General features: G+C 41.3%; 1 protein-coding gene across 4 annotated transcripts in view; it reads right to left on the bottom strand.

Moving 5' to 3' along the window:
• The window catches only part of ap3b1a (adaptor related protein complex 3 subunit beta 1a), a 59,281-nt gene that overhangs the window by 14,462 nt on the left and 22,993 nt on the right, over window positions 1-21,826 (bottom strand). For 2 of the 4 annotated variants that reach the window (XM_031734351.2, XM_039614260.1), the window contains exons 16-23: window positions 20,816-21,002; window positions 20,011-20,141; window positions 18,670-18,820; window positions 17,488-17,662; window positions 15,196-15,346; window positions 13,673-13,721; window positions 11,868-11,971; window positions 1,242-1,470 (exon numbers count right to left, since the gene is read on the bottom strand). In XM_031734351.2, the coding sequence (XP_031590211.2) occupies window positions 1,242-1,470; window positions 11,868-11,971; window positions 13,673-13,721; window positions 15,196-15,346; window positions 17,488-17,662; window positions 18,670-18,820; window positions 20,011-20,141; window positions 20,816-21,002 (1,177 nt within the window). Of the gene's footprint in view, window positions 1-1,241; window positions 1,471-7,687; window positions 10,877-11,867; window positions 11,972-13,672; window positions 13,722-15,195; window positions 15,347-17,487; window positions 17,663-18,669; window positions 18,821-20,010; window positions 20,142-20,815; window positions 21,003-21,826 lie in introns of those variants that run through there. The other 2 variants (XM_039614261.1, XM_039614262.1) reach the window with 2 other exon arrangements.

The following is a 21,826-nucleotide window of genomic DNA, read 5'->3' as shown; positions in this document are numbered from 1 at the left end:
TTAACAGAAAAGCTGTTAATCGGTTTAGGAACATGTCGGTGAACAAATCAAGTAATCAAAGGGCAAGATTTCATATTAAATGCAAACTGTGTCATGTATTTCTCCTCACCACACATTAAGGTTTGTCTGTATTCGTCCCCTGCAAACTTATCCAAATAAAGTTCAGCCGCCCACTCGCCAGGCTCAGTTGATCCAAATTAGACACTGTTTGGCTGCTCGAGTTCCTTCAATGCCCAATCAATCTCCCCGAAACTGACAGTTTTAACATGCTCTAACGCACAACAGTTCTCTTTGTGTGTGTGTGTCTACACAAATGGAATATGCCAAGTGTAGTCATCATACAAGAGTGTGTAAGGGCAATAAGTGTGAGTGTATGTTTGTTTGTAATGATTAGAAAAGGGATTAGCTGAAGTAACGTTGGCTGTTTTCAGGCTCAGGGAATGAGATTGTGTCATTTGCTGATGAGAGGTTACAGTTTTTTATTTCATTCATTAATATCCATTTAACAAAAACAAACAACTGCACAAGATGATTGGGTACTGTTCAGATCAAGGAATTCTTTTAAGTCCCCATCCAGACAGTAAGATTTATCAGGACTGAACAAAGGAGAAGAGCAGAGAATCTGAGTAAACTTGCACTACTCCCTGACAAGGTGCCAGCGGACATCTGCCAGATTACCAGTAAGTACAATAGTAAAGGGATAGAATTATCTCCTTTCTTGTAATAAAAGCTAGCCCAGTGTATTATAAGCTAAAGGAAGTAAAAAAGGAAGCACTGATAGTATTTTTGTTAGTATTTGCAGAATTCTAAAAGCTCTTATTATCGCTGCCACTCACACACTTTGGGTGACTGATCTGTTTTGTTTGTGAGAAAAAAAGCTTCTTCCAGTGACACCCCTCGACACATACATTGTAACTGCATTACTAAAAGTAGTAAAAGTTTTGATTATAAGCAACTAAAAACAGCTTGCAGAAGCACAACAAAGCATGCTAAGGAAGAACACATCAGGAGACGATACATCATTAGCACAGATTTAAAACTGTAATCCTCAGTGTAGAAGAATTACAGAACATCATCAAGGTCACATATTTCTTTTGTTAGCACTGATGTAAATCCATGACCTACTTTAATTATAATACAATGCTGAACATGTGCCATCCTGATTAAAAATAAGTAGTGTGCTTACTGTTTACTGGGTTTGTGGTGACCCACTGTGGAGTATTTACTGAAATCAAACTCACCAATGGTGTTAAAGCAGTGGATGTTCAGGCTTGCAGGGCTCTGGTCTCCTATATGGATCTCCTCCAGGGCGTGGTCTGAGCTGTTGGTCAGTATGACCTGTACTGCAACCATACTGGGCTGGTACAAACATGGTTGCCTGGGGAAATGGTACTTGGCCGACAGGCCTTTTCCTGTCATATGGTGAAGCAGCTCATAGGTTTTCAAAGGGCCAAAAGATGAAGTGGTGACCTGGAAGGACATATGAAACAGGGATATACCACTGGTTCTAAATGTGGGTTTTTTGGAGTCATTTTGAGGAAACAAACAATGCTGACAAAAAAAAAAAAAATCATAAAAAAAACTGATCATTATAGTAATAAACTCCAGTTTGGGCAGGAATGAACCAAAGCCTGCTGATGATTAAAACACAAAAACAAAAAACAAACAAAACAGCAAATGCAGCACAATACCCAACAGTGTAAAGCTTCCTGAATCAACACAAAACCAGAGACTGCTTTGTACATTGCAGCGCAAATGCATCAACACAAAAAGCCAAATTAATACAAGAATCCTCGGTTTGCCCATCACCTATATTCACGCAATTTATTTCATCCAATCAGTGGCCAAAAGGCTGCATTTTTAGCAATGTGGGACGAAGCGTTGGCTGCCCGCTCTCGTACCCCAAAGCTCCCTTTATTAACTCTGTAGGATAAAGAGGAGCGCATTTAAGAAATGTCCTCCAATCAGCCCAGTTAGATGGAAATGGGCTGGATGCTCAGTCAACCCAGGCTGAATAAAAACAACCTCTAATGAAAAGAAACACAAGTGCCTGCATGGGCCAAAACTGCCATTCGCTGGCCTTTTAAAGGGGCTTTTACCTTTTCAGAGGCAGAAAACAGCATTAACTTAAAAAATATACAGACATGAAATGAGGGGGAAGAGTGTGGTTGAATGTTTTTTTTTTAATGTAAAACTTAAACATCTCATTACTAGAATAAAAATTGTTAACAACTGGTGCGGCTGAGATTTTTATCTGATGCTCTAGAAAGAGAAGATAGGTCAGCCAGCAGTGGTACGCTACACAATGCAAAGTGGGGAAAAAAAATCATCATGTGCACAAACACCAGACACACCTCTGCTGTAGGAGGAAAAAAATACAAAGTTTGGGAAAAAAAAAAAAAAATCTCAAAAGTATGACAGCTCTCAGTAGTTTAACAGTCAATAGAAGTCAAAGGTTCTTCTGTCTGGAATGACAGCACTAATTAGTTAAAAACATGAGACAGATATAGCCTTTTCACACCTTCTGAAACAATTAGCACCTGAATGCACTCACACACCAGCACAGAGCCTAAACAGATGCATGTCATTCTGGTGAAAATAATAATGAGTACAGAGACTTAACACAAAAAAAAAAAATCTATTTATCACCTGAAAGAGATTAAAAAAAAAAAATACCTCAAATAAGTCACAAGAGTAACAAAATGAATGGCAAAAGAAAAAAAAAGATTTATGAAAAAAAAGCAAGCGGTGGTAGAAAAACAGATCCTGTAAATAAATGATTAAGCAAGGTGTTTCAACTAACCGAGTTAATTGAATATGACTAAGAATATAATGCGAGGAAACTGTGGAAACGGGCGGGCTTGACGGTATAGCTCAGCATGTTGAGTAGTGTCAGCATGCATTGTTTTATTAAAGTTGAACGCGCTGCCAGAGCGCTCTCAGTTGGGTGGGAAATGTAAAAGGCATCCTTCGCCTTGTCATGTGCTGCGTGAGGATGAAGAATCGCTTTGACATACGACGAGAGCTGCGGAGATGAGTCTGAATGTGCTCGCTTTCGAGGAAGCGATCAGACGAAATCAGACACTATCGCTGTACTCTTGGAGCAACGTGCTGAAAAGCAAAAGGTCTGACAGTTTGGATAAATTTAATGAAAAAACAAAGACACAAATGTAAATTAGACGGCATCATAGTCTTCTTTGCTTATTTCCTGCTGCAAATTCTCCATCTCGGGACTATTAGAGTAGCTTTATGAGACTGCCGGCTCAGAATAATCCTTTAACTTTCTCAGTTCTTCTCCTTTTAACGTCCAGAGCTGTGTGCCTGAGATGACCACATTAAGGATATCTCCTCTTAGTGACATGATACAAACCAAAGATTGAAAGAAAAAAACAAAACAAAACAAAACAAAACAAAAAAACGTCTGAAATCAAGTTTTCAGAGTTTTTGCTCACAGGGATTACTTATACACTGACCACTCCAGGCCTCGAGGGCCGGTGTCCTGCAGATTTTAGATGCGTCCTTGATCCAACAGCTGATTCAAATGGCTAAATGACCTCCTCAACGTGTCCTGAAGTTCTCCAGCAGCTTGGTAATGGACTAATCATGTGATTCAGGTGTGTTGACCCAGGGTGATATCTAAAACCTGCAGGACACCAGCCCTTGAGGCCTGGAGTTGCCCACCCCTGCTTTAAAGGGACATCCACAGATTAGTAGCAGCATGCCAACCAGAGACCACACCGAGACGATGACATTCTGCGACTTCAAATGAAGTCCAGGATGCCCAGAAAGAGAACCCAGTGCTTGTGGACTCACGTAAACTCAGCTCTACCTCAGATGCACGTAAATCCATTCCAAGCTGATGTCGCCTTGGTACAAGAGGAGAAACCAAAGAGCAGTCTGAAGCCTGCGCTGTTGGCTGAGTCAGATAAATGGTAATACACTGAATTCATTCTTTTTCTTTTATAATCACCTCATTATAGACCTTTGCTGAGACTGCTGGCTTAGTTATGGTTCCTAGGATATTTAAAAGTAAAATAGGAGGCAGAGCCTTCATATTTCAGAGGACCAAGCTCCCAGTTTGGATTTAGGAAACAGACATTTTCTCTATTTTCAAGATTAGGTCTATGTACAGGCTTATGTTCTACACTTAAAACCTTCCAGCCCTAACTTTAAGCTTTATCAAAAAGGATCAGGTAACCCTGACCCTTCCATTAGCTACACTGCAATAGGCCTAGGCTGCTGGGGGCTTCCCATAATGCACTGTGTTTGTTCTTCACTCACTTGATTTCTCTCTCTCTGTGTTTATATACCACTCTGCATTGAATCATTAGTTATTGTTCATCTCTGGCTCTCTTCCACAGGGTGTCTTTTGCCCCGTGTCCCTCCCCTCACCCCTAACCGGTCATGGCAGATAGCTGCCCCTCCCTGAGCCTGGTTCTGTTGTAGGTTTCTTCCTGTTAAAAAGGAGTTTTTTCTTCCGGCTGTTGCCAATAGCTTGCTCATAGAAAGTCATCTGTTTTCTTTCTATTATTTTAGGGTCTTTACCTTACAGAGTGCCTTAAGGCGACTGTTGCTGTGATTTGGCGCAATATAAATAAAAACGAATTCAACTGGATTCAAGTAAACTTCAGAGCTTTAACACAAATCTGCTGCTAATAGTAGGATTCAATAAATATTATATCAAGTATTACTTTTACTAAGTATGACATCTGTGGCTTATTTTCAATTATCTAAGTCTTCAATAGTAACAAAAGACTTTTGGCCATTTATGTATTTTATTGCTACCAGTATCAATAAATTCATAACCACGAACACATACAGAATAAACTCTGCTAACAACAACACCATCATCTCCCCTCGGCCTCTTGACATGCTCGCAGCGTCTCTTGTGCCCAGACCGCCGTCTCTAAAGGAGGTCAAACAAACATTTGTTGCTGCGCTGTAACGCTGCTCTGCCCCCACAAGCGCCCGTCACGCCACCGCCAGCCCGCAAATTTATTGGGCCACTTTTGGATGTGTCAGAGCAGTCGGTGTCGATAAAGCTCGTCGTAATGTTTGCCACCCCATCACAGCAGAGATTTACCTCCCTGACAGACACATCCTGTTTCAAGGTCTTATATGTCGCCTCGCCACAAGCAGGCGGCAGCGGCAGGAGGGACGGACAGCGATAGGACAGGGTTTCAAACTGCTTATTATCACCAATTTGACACAGCAGACAGTTAAAGCCTGACACAAGTGCCCACGCAAGCCGCTTCACCCTTCCATCCATTGTTGTCCTGTTATGCGGTGCAAGCCCATAACACCTCAAGTGTAAATAAGATGGGAAGAGGAATGTAACCTTGACTTCTCTGTCAGTCTGCCTTTTTTCCCTCCCCGCCTCTCCGAGCTTGGTTCTCAGTCTCCACCTTGGACAGGAAGGAGGGAGGTGACAATGAGCGAGGAAGTTGATTGAGAGGCTCTATTATGCATCAACTTAAAGGAAGCTCCCGTGATGGATGACACAGACACCAGTCACCTTCAGAACCCGGACGACACGTTCCTAGCATCCTCTCTGGCAAATGACCTGAAAATCCCGCTGACATATTCAAAAGGGCTAACCAGAGCCGGGCAGCCTTGTGCTGTGTGTATTAGAAGGCCAATTTCAAAGAAAGCAGGGTGAGGCGTACAGAGATGTATGGGCATATATTGAAAATCCATTTCTGTTTTTCAGACACCGGATTCCATTATGCTATACAAGAGTTGTGAGGATTAAGGTGAGGGACATGTGTTTGACTTTAGGGCCTAATTGTTCCCTTCAGTCAGGAGATGACAATTAATTGAGGGCCGTCACAAGGACCTTGACTGCAAATTGAATTAAATAAATGTTACTAGAGCCTCCTAAAACTACTTTAATGTAACAAGAAGTCTCTCTGGCGCATATAGACAGAGGTTAGTTCATTTATGCCAATTTGTCTGTAAATTAGGTATTCTAAAATGATTAATTTTGAAATTTTCCATTAAAGACTATTAGCAATAATAGAGGACTGTTATTCAGAAACAGAGGTGTCCTTCATCGAGTTTTGCAAGTGCTGTTAACAGCCTGTCAACACTTTCTTTAAATTAGCGTCATAGTCAAGAGATCTTCAACTGCAACTGATTATTTTCTGCATTAACACTTAATAACTTGGACAATAATTGAATCAAAACAATAGAACTGAAGACTACGAAAGCAAGTGTTCAGATTTAATAGCTGCAGCCGTCAAATTTGAACCATTTGACTATTAAAATTGTGTGCCGAAACCTTTTTTTGATGACTGATTCTAATCGGATAATCATTTCAGCTCTACTCAGAGCCAAATACAAAAACATGAATTTTAACTAGACACAACTTTCACAGACACTTAGATCAGGACCAAAGAATACTAACAGATGTATGCACATGTTTATGAATCACAGATCATTCACTATTCACTATCAATGTGCAGCACTAAGAATAGTAGTGGATGATAAGAATACACATTTACTCTGGCATAAGGCAGCACGGTGGCACGGTGGTTAGCACTGTTGCCGCACAGCAAGAAGGTCCTGAGTTCAATTCCACAAGCAGGCCGGGGTCTTTCTGTGTGGAGTTTGCATGTTCTCCCCGTGTTTGCGTGGGTTCTCTCCGGGTACTCCGGCTTCCTCCCACCGTCCAAAGACATGCAGCTTGTGGAGATAGGTTAATTGGATAATCCAAATTGCCAATAGGTGTGAATGTGCGAGTGAATGTGAGTGCGAATGGTTGTCTGTCCCTGTGTGTTAGACTGGCGACCTGGCCAGGGCGTACCCCGCCTCTCGCCCTATGACAGCTGGGATAGGCTCCAGCGCCCTCTGCGACCCTGAAACGGATAAGCGGAAGCGAATGGATGGATGGATGGATGGATAAGAATAAGGATGCAACTCGCGTCTACTTGGATATTTTCCCAAGACTGCACATTGTTATTCACAGGAAGAAAACCTGATTTGGTCACAAAGCTTTCATAATAAGAGCTTCTACTAAATGTTCAACACTTACTTTTAAGCACTCAATGCGGTTATATGTTGGTGCTTCACAAAGCTTTTGTCTACTTACTCTCAGCAGAAGGTAGTGAAAACGTGCAACCACCACAGATGGGTTAATAGATGGACGTAGCCGCTGTGACATCAGCTGGTTTCTGAGCATTTTTGCCATTCACCATTTTGATGTTTTAAAACTGGATGTGACGACAAAAGCACAGGTCTGAGTGAAACTACACACTCACTGGCTAACAACTTGTCAATCACTAGCTGTTAGTCAATAATCACGTGGTTTCACTGTAAAACCCGCCCCTCCTAATTATTTCAGTTTTTTGCAACTAACATGGCTTCTCTCATAGCTTAAGAAACCAAAGGGTCAAAGTTAGCCACGTCCATCATTTATGATCTTAAGTTGGAACCACAGGTACGCTCCCTGGTAACCACTAACAAGAATGCAAGCTTTTATACCGCTTATGGCAAGAATGGGCAATGTGGACTATTCTTCTTTATTTAGTTGCTGCTCCTCTAACCCAGCCACTGCTGCAGAGAAGACAGAGTGTACTAATAACATTTTTTGTAGTGGAAATAAACACGGTTACTCCATTCACTTCTTCAAACAAAGTTGTCAGCCATTCAAGCACTCAACTCCTACAAAGCACTGTTGACCCAAATATTGTCTGTTTTTTTCTTTATTGGACATTACTGGGGGAACACAAGTCTTGCATTAATATTCCTTAGGTTTGTTATGTTAAAAACAAAAAGCCATTAAAACTTGACATCATATCAAGTTACAGCACATCTGCCTGCTCTCATCTGCTTTATGTCTGTGTTTGTCACACTGTCCCACATGGTCTTGTGGGTCACCCACAAGTAGCAACCCACTACTACTTGTGCATGGCACCGTAATGTAGGGATTAACTGTGTTGCCTCACAGCAAGAAAGTTCCTGGTTCAAACCCCAGGTGGGGCTTTTCTTTGCCACTGTTGGTACTCCAGCTTTCTCCCAAAGTCCCAGTGCCATGCATGCTAGGTTAATTGGTAATTCAGCTGTCTGTCTCACATCCATGGCTAAACAGCTTTAAGTGTATGAAAAATGTGACTTGTAGTCTGAAGCAAGTGCAAGTCTATTACAATTGATTTAGATGTTATGTTTTACTGTCATTTTAATTAATATTTTAACATCTGGTCAACGGACAGCAGTTGACAGTTAGCTATGTAGCTGTCAGTGGCACATTTACATTGAGGTTGAGTAACACCATAGGAAAAGCGTACTGTAGTACAATTCAGAAAATACATTTATAATCACATATTTTATTAAAGTCAAATCATTTATGGAGGTCAGATTTTGAAGGCAAACCTTCACAAGCATTTTAATGATATTGTAACCTTTACTTGAGGATCAGAAAACATGATCTATTGTGAGAAATAGACTCACAGTAAAAGGCAGAAAAGTAGCCTAGCAATTATGTTAATAAATGCAAAAATAAAGAATTAAGAGCTTAAAGCAGTAGCTCGCATTAATTAAATGGCAAAGTGTTTTCGCTAAGTTTAGGTGTCAGCTGTTAATGAAAACACGCATATGATCATTGGAAGTTTGAGAGAACACAGTCATAACCTTAATCACGCCAGAAAAAGACCAATGCCGACAACAAAACCTATATGAAAAAGATAAAATGCTTATTTACAAACAGATATTAGAAAATGATTTGCGCCTGAAACAAACTTATTAATAAGCAAAAAGTGGCTAAGGCAGTCAGCATTAAAATACAAACATTTCCCAAACTACCTGCTGAATACACTGACTGGCTGCTTCCGTGTGGGCATTTATTCCTATTTAAGCCACAATCTCCGCAGTTTGAGTGGCAGCAGGAGGTTTGGAGGGCAGGAGCTTCTATATTCGTGGCGCTCGAGGTCCTTTTGCTGATTCATAATTAGATGTGAACCCAGAGCGCCCACTACGGGGGAGGTCAGAAGGGTGAGGAGGGAGGCGAGGGAGGAGGAGGGGGCGAGCCGGCGTCCGCCTGATGGACACCAAATGAACAAATTATGATGGCCCCCTCTGGGTGTGATGGGGTCAAACGCCCCGCGCCCCGCCGCTGACAGTTCAATTTCCCCCCAGCGCAGCCCCATTCGCTGACTGCTAATTATGAATGAAAAGTTATCAGCCTCAGCCACCCCGCCGCACACACGGACAGCGGTCGGAAGAGGTTTGGGGGTGAGGTGGGATGGTGGGGAGGATTTAAGAGGCATTTGTGAGAGATCCTAATGTCAAAATGTTATTAGAGAGAGCGGTAGCATGCAGAAGCTGAGGAGAGGAGGAGGAGACAGAGGAGGAGGTGGGTCAAAGACAGTGGCCAGGGTTAATCTAAATGCCTTTGATAACCATGCAGTAATTCTCTAAAAAGGCCCGAGCGCTCAGCTGAGACAGACTCGCTGCCTCTGTGGGCAGATTGCTGAGAAATAGAAATGACACTGGGGCCAGCGTGTGTGTGTGTGTGTGTGTCTGTGTGTGTGTGTGGGTGTGGGAAAGAGCTGTTGTTGAAGGAGGGGCGTGCGTAAATAAAGGTGAGGTTATTTACCCTTGTCTATGAATCCCGTTGCCCATCATGTATTTATGCATAGAATTGACTCTAAATCAGATGTTGATGTGCAAAAAGTTCCCTGTTCTAATCTGCATTTCTATTCTCTATTACTCCCTGGCCTTCACCTGAGGAGAGATTGGCTAACAAGACTTGTGCTGCATAAATGCTGGCCTGAGAGCAGCTGTCAATCATACTGACTGACAGGCGAGCAGGACTGATGGGCAAACTTAGAATACAGACCAACTCACCGCAGGGCTACGTACAGCAGCAGAGGCCATTCACATAAGCTGGGAGCGCGCACACAGACACACACAGTTAAATCTGGGTGTACAAAAAGTTAGAGACAGCCTAAAGTCACTTTTAAAGAGACCAAAGGAAGCTCATTTACAGGCCTGTGATGACAACAAAAAGTCAGGGAAAAAAAAAAAAAAGGCAACGTAAAAACATAACGCAACCCACGCTCAGCCCTTCTTTATTATAACAATCCACTTGAGTCTTCAGTTCCTTGGATGCCATTAGTTCAGGAAGAGTCAGGGTTCATGTTTATAGCCAACAAATTACATTTATGCAGGCATTTTATGCCTCGTTTACGGTCAATGTATTGATTGTGTTATGTGCCAACTATAGTGCTGTCCTGTGGTGCCAGAGGGCCCACTGCAGTCTTCTCATGAACAATAGGTGTCACCACTCACATAAAAACCTCTGTATCTGTTTTTGGGGGTTTTTTTGTTTTTCAAAGGCTTCACCAGAATGTCTCCTCTTTTTTACTGTTGTTCGGCTTCTGTGTAACGTCAGAATCTCTGAGCTCCTGTCATTGAAATCGCAGTAAACTGCGACAAAAATCATGCTCACGTCTTTAAGCTGGGACAAAAACTGTGAATGACAAGTTGAAATGACACTAAAGCACAGTGAGCAGTTTTGACGTCACTTTTGGTGACGGTGACAAAAGTAAGCAAAAAGCAGTTGTTAGTTAGTAGAAGAGCTTCTAGCAATGGATTATAGTGGCAAAGAAGCAATGGGGGGAAACGCCTAGACTAAAAGTTTCAGGTAATTCAGCTTCAGCTTTTTTTGGAAGTAGTAAATTACCCTTTACATGTACAAAAAAAAAAAAAAAGACTACCATGAAATAAACTGTTTTTGACTTGACTGCATTCTTATCTCTTCTTTCCTGATGCGTTTTCACCCTCACACTTATAGCTCCAATTCAGTCCATTCCACAGATACAGATCCTGCTGTCAGCACACATCTCCTCTGTTAATGTTCCTAAGATTTTTTTTCCTGCTTGAGAAAAAAAACAAACAAACAAAAAAACAACAACAAGTGTAACTAGACGCTGAAGTAATAAAAATATACAAACAACTAAGCGGTTTAAGGAATCCATTCACTGACGAAAAAAAACAAAAAAACATTAACACTTTATCTGTCATTTATTTCACCAATATCTTTGGGAGAGCAAGCTATACCATGCTTACAATGTTAAAATCAATAAATAGCTTTGTATTAGAACGATAATCATTACTCACAGCCCACAAACAACAAAACTACTCAATTAGATTCTAACCTTCTGATGTGACATTGTCAAAGAACAGAGTTTCCATACAGCTGTGACACAAAATAAGACACAGCAACAGCACAAAGAATAGTCTGGACATTTCCCTCCCAGGAGGGAGACAAGATACAAAATACACAGACATGCAGAGTCGCTCACATACTGAGGAGAGAAAGGAGCCGTCACACTGGGAAAGGTCAACCATCAGATATACACAACATGAGGACACAAGGGACACAACATCTGACAGAGAGAGATGGAAGGTGACACAGGAGGAGGAGAGAGAAATAAGGGAGAGAGAGAGAGAGAGAGAGAGAGAGAGAGAGAGAGAGAGAGAGAGAGAGAGAGAGAGAGAGAGAGAGGGGATGGACTCAGAGATGAGAGAGAAATAGAGATCAAGGGTGTGGAAGTGCAAAAGACAGCGACGGTGAGAAAGACAGACTATAAGAGATACAGGAAACAGCGAGAGCTGTTGGACCATCCTGACTGGCTATAAATATAACAAGGCAGAAAAGGTCAATAGTTGGCGTCTGGAGCAGAAATGTTCCACAAGGGAGTGAGGCTCATTTCACCATCTCATATGCTGCTCTGCTGTACTGTCAGTGTCAGACAGAAAGGAACGACTGACTCTCAACGCACATTGATGGAGGAAATGTCAGCCTGTGTGCAACTAATACACGCACGCACACGCGCGCGCACACACACACACACACACACACTAACCTGCACAGCGGAGGAGATGTTGGAGAGAGAGAGGCCTTCGAGGTCGGACAGCAGACTTTGAGAGAGCACAGAAGGCTTTGGTGCGTTGGTGGGAGCAGGAGAAACTAAAGAACGCAAAGAAAACAACAACAACATGAAGATTATTAAAGCTACTACAGCGATGTTGAACACAAAGTTACTTTTTAAATATAATAACGATATTAATAATAATAATACTTTATGACAAAAGAAAGCAACTGAAGGCTGTTTAACTTTTACTCCAGTGTTATTATTAAGTCGCATCACAACATGCCAAAACAAACTGACGTATAGAAATATTTCAGCATTGAACGTGTGCAGTCATTATTGATATAAATGTCAACAGGCACGGGATCTTGTGTCAAAAAGTAATTTAGGAAAACCTGATTCAAATCCCCAAACATGAAGATTATCTGGATGCAGAGTTAGACACACAATCTGCAGGTTACAAACCTGTTTTAAACTAAAGGCCATTGTTGGGGTTCGACAGGATTTAACGTAACTACTCCTCACACTGCGATTCTCCTGTTCCACACAGGCTGAACGGCCCTTTTTGGACGCAGGAACTATAACTCTGAAAAATGTTTTCAACTGAAGAAATGAACAAGAAGTTTAGAGCTCTTTTCCATCATCATCCTACAAATCCCTGTAAACATCCGTCTTTTATGCTCCCCTTGAGGTCCACAGATACTGCACCAGTATCCATGGAGTAATGTCCAAGACATAGAAGTTAATGACATTTTTGCTTTCTATATTTGATAGTTTGCATCAGTCACAGATAAATGTGCAGCAGATATGTGCATGGACTTGTGAGATGAGTTTCAGCAAAGGTTTTCTACAGCATGATTACCTACAAAGTGTAAGCCGATACATGAACTGACATCTATATGGTTAAATACAGTCCCACACCATACAGTATAAAAGATGGACCACATTTTGAAACCTCAATGCTTTGTTAGCTTTTGGAGCCAGAGATGATCTCATTTGGAAGAGAAGCAATTTATCAAATAACTCCAGGAAAATTGGTTAGCAAGCTGTCTCCATAAACTGTGCAGATGCATCAGACAGATACACATATCAGCTAATTAGTGCAAAGTAATAGACCAATAAAACACTCGAATTTCACTCAACAGAACTGAAGCTAAAACTTCTTGGGCGGTCTTTACCTCACAGCAAGATACAATATTAGCAAGACAATCCATTAAGATGCTTCAAAGGCGCACCATAGAGGGCTGCAGGTCAGTGACTCAGTAGGTGAGATGACAGCGACCAGCTGCAGCTGCCTGTGTCCAGACATCTGGACATAATCCTCCAGATGGACGAGTTATACATAAATTCACCTCACTCAGAGCTGTTATGAGGTGGGAAACTTTCTATACAGTTAAAAAGGCTTTTCCATGCTGCAAAGTTGGGAGCGTGTGGAGACTGAACTAAACTGCAGTTTTTGGCACTCTGGCTTCATTTTTTCAGCTGAGGTTTCCGCCTCTTGGTCCACACGTTGTAAATATTTAAACTCTACTACAATTTCTAACGTGATGTCGGGAATGCCTATACTACAGTTCTCCAATGAACTGGACTTTATTTTTAGCCAAGCGATTAATGCAAGTCCAATATTCTCTCTACCTCTAACTGGTACAATTCAGTTCTCCTCACCAGGACTTGATCATCTATGTCTGCTTGCTACTTTGGGCGGTGGGGAAATAGAATACACATCAGAGCTTTTTTTGTGAAGCCTGCTGCTCTTGTTAATGTGAGTTTATGCAAGCGGAAACTGTAGGAAAACTCACAGTCATCTAGATCCAGTAAAGAGACTTCCTTCTTGGAGTTCACTGCCACCTAAAAAGAAAGCACAACAACATGATGGTTTCAATTTCAATTTCACCGACAGTGTCTCTGAACACATTCATCCCACGTTCACAGGTAACATGTCTGGAATTTTCAGTGACCGGTCACACGTCATTTTGTGTCACAACTGCTACTCACCACCCTCTGCAACTGAGTCAGGCTTATACGATGTTGACAATAAAACAGTGCTTAAACGTAAGAGGGCTTTTATCACTCCTTCTCCATACCCTACTAACCAACCTGGCACCACTCTCATCGCATAAAGAGCCATAAAATTCCACTCTGCATAGCCCAAGCTGAGCAGATAGGGAGGGGGGGAAAAAAAAACCAAGAGATGTGAGTGAAAACAAACCATAAAGTTAGAGGCCGTATCTTATCAGATTTTCTCTGATTGACGCTCGGTGGTGGTAATAGAGACGGAAACCTTGTTACTAAAGGGTGTTGTGATAGAGCAAGACAGACAGAGAGAGAGAGGTGTAGAAAGAAAGGTAGAGATGCATAATTCATAAGCCATGCCCAAATGACAAAGTGTATGAAATGAGAATTTCATAGCGTAGAAAAGCAAACGGAGGGCGAGAAATAATGTGATGAGCAAAACAGGTAAGAAAAAGATTGTGAGGGCTGAAAGGGGCCAAATGAAAGGCTGGAAAGGAAAAAACAAAAGGTGGTATAGTGGAGCCAAATCATATCCCAAGGTATAAATCCTGATTTAGAAGCTCTTGTGCACCTACAGAACAACAACTCACTGAGAGAACTGCACATTAATATTTAGAAGGCTAAGCAGAGCAGGGCCATTATCCTAATTTCATACTCTATACTGATTTAGGCATTATGCATTGTAAATATTATACATTATCATACGTTATAATGTGACAAAGGTGTGTTTTCCTGTATTGTTTTATACCATCATCTTCTCTTTAGCACCGCATAATGCATCTTTCTCCCCTTAAATTTCATTTATAATGTCTATTTTTAATAGTCTAAGAAGTTCTACAAAGACACTGATTCAAGCCCATTATTGCAAACGTGTGCAACTACAGCGACCAATAAGTTGAAGCTCATTTCAAATGCATTCAATTTAGAGATATTGCAATGATACAGAGAGATCCCCAGTGATCTTATAATCACATAATAAAAAGCAAAGGCAAAACAGTGGTGCGTGCCAGTGGATGTGACATCATTTTTGGCATGCGCTACTGTCCAACAGAAGATAAGCGGTGTGGGCAGAATCAGCCTCAACCTTCTACAACAAAGCAGCAGTTGAGGGTCATCTGATCCAGCCTGAAATGACAGATCAATGAACTGCAAACAACCCACAACGCCACCATCTTTGCAAAAAGTAAATGCATTTTATTTTTGGTGGAACTGCACTGATGCTGTTGGCAGCCTCTGTTCTCAAAGTTAGAAACTCTCACTCGCAGTTTAATCCAAATATGTCCACTTCATCCATGCATTATATCATCACCTTGGGCTTGGCCTTTACTTCAGTCTTCTTCTTGGGTGCGGGCGAGTCTGATTCAGAGTCCGACTCAGAGTCCGACTCTGAGTCTGAGGAGCTTTCAGAGGATGAGCTGCTAGCCTGGCCTACAGGTCCATTGCCATTTTCATCAGAATCACTGAAGAAGAAAAAAACAAAATGAGCTTAGGAGTCAGAGAACGCACATTAAAAAAAACCCCAACACTCTCCATTATTTCTTAAAAGTAAAATATGAATTTATTCCATAATATAAAACAGTCTGGAAACAAACAAACAAAACAAACTTGGTGCTATTGTTTTCCTATTTTCCATCCAACTTGAAAGCTTCAGCTCAGCCCCAATTAGAACAACAAAGATCAATCTGTTTTTGTTTGTGAAGTTAATTCAATGTTGCATTTACTCAAAAAGATTTTTTCCATCTTTCTCCTCTCTCTTTCACTCTTGCTGTCCCTCTTCAATTTGTCCCGATAATGAGTGTTTACTCCGCCTGCCTGGGATTTTCAGCCGTTAAATTAATGAGGGGAATTGTGACGGTAACTGGCTTTTTAACTTGGGCGATGATGAAAAGCCAGTATTAATTTGGCCTACAGATTTCATTTGCTGCGAACAGGAAAAAGTGATATAAATCACTGTGGGCCTGATTAGGCCCTGCCTGAAATGACTGGGCCATAATGAGGGCATTATGCTGTGTTTGTTGTGGAAGCACTGGGGTGAGCTCCTCTAATTACCGTGTGTATGTGTGTGTGCGCATGTTTGTGTGTGTTTGAGCATTGGGGTGAGTTGCTCTAATTATACTCTCTAATGGAGAGAACAGGGTCAGCCGCCGGCCTGTCACACAGTGAAATCAGGTACATTCGGTGTGAGTTTGTGTGTCCATGAGCAAATGAAGTAGAGTGCATAAGAAACTAAATTTGCTAGTGTGTAAGAGAGTGTACGTGAGCATACTCAGTAGTAATGACTCAAATCTCATTCACTGGTAACACCGGGCTGTTAAATGACCAATCAAAAGTCATTATCCATTAGCCATGTAAATGTGGGTTACGCTACTGGAGGAAAATTCTCATTGATTAGCTTGTTAATGGAACTCGCGCTAACAATATTCCAGCAGTGCTGCCATCGTGTGTGTGTGAGAGAGCGAGATGGTGCATATAGAGTGTAACAGGTGTGTATGATGTTTTTTTCCTCCATGTGAATCTCCCAGAAGGCTTTAACCATAAACATAAAGGATCAGGCATGTGAGTAACACAGATCATCGCTTAATCATAGCACCTGTTAGTGGGTGGGACACATTAGGGAGAAAGTGGAAAGTGTTAGAAGCAGAAAATGATTGGCAAGCATAAAGATTTCAGAGTTTGACAAGAGCCAGATTGTGATGGCTGGACGACTGGATCAGAGCTTCTCCAAAACTGCAGCTCTCGTCAGGTGTTCCTGTTTTGCAGTGGTCAGTATCTATGAAAACCGATCCAAGGAACAGTCATGGGTGGCCAAGGTTGCTGGCCCGTGTTGTCCGATCCAACAGACGAGGAGATACTGAAGCTCAAACTGCCGAAAACGTTCATGCTGGTTTTGACAGAAAGATGTCAAAATACACTGTGCAGTACAGTTGGTTGTGTATGGGGCTGCGTAGCTACAGACCATTATAATGTTTGGGGGGTTTTTCCTTCTAAGAGATCCACTGGATTTAGTTTTCATGCCCCTCGTATATCTTAGAAGTAGATGAGACAAAGACCATGGCTTCGAGCTGGACAACTGCTAGGCTTTACTCTGGCATCCATAAACAAACCAGTTTGAATACAGCTATACCTTTGAGTTGAGATTTTACAACATTTTCTGATTGCTACATTTTGTTTTGAATGTCCTTTTTTCAATGTGATTGAGGAAATTTTGCATCCTCTATCCACGCTATAGGTGCTAATGTAAATCATTCTGACAGGGATAATGCTTTATAGTTTTACATCTTCCTGACATATCAAGTCTGAGGGGTTTAGTGGAGGAAAGCTACAACTGAGCATTAAGAACTGTAACTGTGAGTGGGCTGTGATGAATAATATAAACTGCTGAATCTTTCAACAGATGGAGTTTGCTCGGATGCAGCAGAATCGTGGGCACATTTGTTGCTGACTACATTGCTCGGCGTTTCTGGCAAACACACACCTGCTTAATTAGCAAAGCCAGAAAGAGAAGAAGAGAAAGAAGCAGGTAACATCTGGACGCGCCGCCTTTGCAGGGAAGAAAAATTATGCTTTCAGACTGTGACAGACAGCAGGGATTTCAGCGTACCTGTCAGCAGTAGGCTTGCTTTTCTTCTGCTGTGCTTTCTTGGTCTTTTTCTTCTTTTTTTGATCCGATTCAGACTCACTGGAGCTCTTTTCAGATCCACTGGAGCTTTTTCCAGAATCACTGGAGGTCTTCTCTGAATCTTCACTGCTTTCCTCCTCGCTCTCACTGCCCGATTCTGTACAGACACATGGACAGTGTACATATGAAACCCAAAACAAATCAGTTTTTATTCTTTGCTGAGATTTCCTTTCATATTACTTATGGTCTTAATTTCTTCAGCAACAGCCACTCAATGTACTGACATTCAATTAGCACCTTATAGTATGTATTTATAGCTGGACCGGGGGGGGGGGGGCACCATTTCCACCTGAATGTCAAATACAAATGATTTTTGCTATCAAAGATGGTATGAAACAATGAAACATGGAGACTGCTACAGTGACACCGCCTGCAGATTTCTGAAGGTCCCTTCTTAAGTTTTAGTTGAGTGTTTTCATCCCCATCTTTGTGTTTTGCAACTGCACGTGATGAATGATGGATGGATCTAAAACTTCACTGGCTAACAGCTTGTCAATCATCATGACTCTGAAATTACTGTTGCTCAACAATAATACATTCCAAACCAAAAGCACAACAACATCAAATGTTGTTCAGCTCAAATTTGTAAATTCTCAAAATGATCAGTTAGCCAGACCTGGATAAGCATCAGAAAAATAGACAGAAGGATAAAATTAGAGACACATTTCTAAATACATTAACAAATCTGTATAGTTTAATGTTATTATGCTTAGTAAAATGTTGTGTGTTCTGTTTTGCTTGTGTCTACAACACTGCTGATCCTGCATCAAGGATTTGATTTGATAAATGGTAAAAAAAAAAAAAAAAAAAAATTAAAAAAATGGATGGATGGATCCAGAACCATACACACAGAAAGAAATGTTTTAATGCAGTGAAAATCTTGCTGTGCTTTACACCTCCAGCTTTCCAGCTTCTAAACAAGATACCAAACTTTGATATGCTTTGCCCCGTGCAGGATAGTCAGATCATGGCCTCAAATAACGAGTGTGTCACTAAATCAACCAGTCATGCTAATGTTGGTTATGCTAATAACCAACAACATTAACTTAGCCTCATGAAAGGAGAAAGCCCCTGAAACTGTAAATCGGACAGACAGAAACAAACCTTCGCTGCTGCTGCTGCTACTGCTGTCTTCACTTCCACTGCCGCTGCTGTCGGATCCTTCCTCCTCTTTCTCGTCTTCATCGTCTGAGTAGAACTTGTCATCAGATTTAGGCTGTTTGGTCTTCCCAACTATTGGTGCCCACTCTCTCAGCTAAATGGACACAGTAGAGGGAAGATGGACCGGTTAAGCTACAGAATCCAAGCCTTGTAATTTAAGGATGAGTTAGAATCTATAAAAATCTGATTCCTAACACGTAACAGAGGCATGTTCAAATTTTGCACGTTGTGTAGCTGCTGGTCACTCCACACAGGCTTCCTAAATGTAATCAATTAAGCAAAACCAGCAGTGACTTTTTCAGTTAAAGCAGTTTTTAGCAGTATGTCATCACCACCAAATCCCCAAATATGTTTCTGCTAAAGCTCAGACTTAAGTTTGTTGTCACCACTGCTTTATTGTTGCATATTGTTTTATTAGGAGACACATTAGCAGCCACAAAGTAAAGGTGATAAACCTGAGAGGAAATGCTAAAGCAATAATGTCCCTCACAAAATAAAAAACAAAACAAAACACAAGGATCTTTAATTCTATAAAGGTTGGAAATGATCATGCTTAAAATATAAACAAATCTTTTCTACATTTTCTTTTCTATATTTTCTACATTTCTCAGTCATTGGTTGACTGATAAAATGTGAGAAAAATGCACCACTTCCTAAAGCCTCAGAGAATAAACTAAGGTGCTGCACCAAGGCCCAGTATGCAGCAAATGAGAATTACTTTGAAGTGCAATTTGAAAACAAGAATAAAGATTTGCAGCTGGAAATTAGCAAAACCTGTCCCCTTTAAAAACAGTCAGTTTGTAGTTCCACTCCAGTCAGCCAAGTAATAGTTGATGAGGTAAAACCAATGATCTTTTCATTTTTTCCTGACAAATGCTTCATAATGTTAACAGAGAGCCTATAACTTCTAGAATCAGGACTGAGATGTGGTGCATTCACTTCCTTCCCTAAGGGCATGAGTTTCCTCACATTTGAGTTGGTGTTTAATGTCTGATTTGGCTCACGTTTTTCTTTACACAACTTGAATGCAGCAAATATGATGAGGAGTGTGTAAAAGGCAAAAATGCAACATGAAACTCCAAGTTTTTCACATCTGAACTTGTCATGTAACATATACACACACTCAGTATTCAAAAAACTCACTGTGAAAAACACAACAACAAAAAATGACTGAACGACCGCATTAAACATAAGTGAGTCCAAAAAAACAATTTTTAATGTGTAAAATAGTCTCCTGAATTTTACACATCTGGTGTGTGGACTTTAGGAAGGTGGATTTCTTACTGGTTCAACAATCTCCACGTTTCTCACAGACTGGTCGGGAGCAACAGCAGGCCAGTCTGGGAGCTCCTGGTACCCAGTGGCTTTAAGGTTAAGACTGTGGGAGAGAGTGCCCAGCTGGTAACGGTCTCGATCTGAAAGGGTCAAGAAGAAAAATTATGGGGGAAAAAAATTAAAAAGTTTAATAAGTGGTGGAGAAATGGGATGGGGCAGCAATGGCCTCACTGTGTTCTAAATGAAGGAAACAGCACTTATAGTGGCATCTTCTTCACCAAGCACCATCACCTCTCTGTCTATGATAACACGTGATCACACTCCTTGCTCTGCCTTCCCAAAGGGCAGCACAAGAAGACAATCAGTGCGTGTGCTCTGGGAGGTGTGATTTGCCAACCACAAAAAAGGACTACTTCTGAATATTAAGAATGACAGAGGCCGTTAACACATTCATAAACATCCAGTAAGTGCAAACTGAGCTGGAATTTTAATGTTGCAGAAGGCAGCTTTTCTCTGGTGTCAAGCGGAGGGAGAGAAAGAAAAGACAGCTAAATGAGAAAGCCGGAAAAAAGGTTAGCATGAGCTCAATAATTTACCCATCTCATTAGTGTGAGGTAAAGGTTTCTGACCTAACTGCCCTTCAGAGAGACACACACACACACAGCAGAATAATAAAACCTCAGCCTGAATCAACTTTGCATACTGCAGGAAATAGAGCCACTAGGTTTGAAATAGATGAGCAGCTAATATGTATTCAGTGATGCGGGAGAGGAATGAAATTTAATCTCAAAATGGAAAAGGTATTTAAAAGTACCTTTGAAGGCAGACTCGAGCACTGGAGCCGGTTTGGGGGCCAATAACATGCGTCGAGCGTACTTGCTGAGCGCACCGCTCTTCTCGTTGGGCACTATCAGCTGCCGTATAAATCGTGTTCGGTCTCTGATGTCGTAGTTCTGGTCGTATTTGCCGAGATTCAGGATGTACTGGGTCAGCAGCTTGGTCTGGGGACAAAAGTGTGGGTGTTTCAATGCTTTATGTACTTAACCAGCAGGACCCCCGAGATTAGAAACTTGAAGGGAGACCAACCAAAGACAGACCATTAGAAGGTTGTGAATATTAGTAAAAGTTAAGCATAACAAAAAATATCAAGGAAACAATTTAAGAGGAAGATTAAACCAGTTAAAAATAAATAAATAAATAAAATAATTTAAAAAAATATCATTAGAGGTGCTGTTTTGGACAGAGCTATGAAAGCATAAAGCAGACACGTTTCCATAACATCCAACTAACACTTTAGAAATCAATGAACCCTTTCAGTGATGCCTGCAAACCTGATGTACAACCAGCTGAACTGAGCCAGGAGCAAATGTGACTGTTGCTCATCAACAGGCATCTCCTTCTCCACAAGGCTAGGGTCCTTATTTCAAAACCCCTGTCTCACCCAAGCACAGGGAGACAGAGCATTTGCGCCAACATAAATGATTTAGGTAGACATAAAAACAAAATCTGCTCCTGTCGTGACAGCAGCATTATCACCCCAATCTTTTACTGCATTGTCATTACAAGGAGCAAGAGGTGTGATAATGTGCTCGTTTGAGAAGGCAGCGTCTGGGCTCATAAAATCAGCTCAGACACCAATTTTACCTCATCTGACTCAATGGGTCTGCAGACACCAAGTGGCTCTAGAAGATGCATTACATTAAAACTGCTTCACAGCTCTGTATTTGAAATGGGTATTTAGCAATTAGTTGCAACTATTTGCACACAAAGCTCTGTAAAAGGTTACACACACACAGAGTCTTGATTTTTCTCTGCATGTTTTATT

The sequence above is a fragment of the Oreochromis aureus genome, linkage group 7 (genome assembly GCF_013358895.1).
Source record: "Oreochromis aureus strain Israel breed Guangdong linkage group 7, ZZ_aureus, whole genome shotgun sequence".
Lineage (NCBI taxonomy): Eukaryota > Metazoa > Chordata > Actinopteri > Cichliformes > Cichlidae > Oreochromis > Oreochromis aureus.
This window is presented reverse-complemented; position numbering and strand designations above follow the sequence as displayed.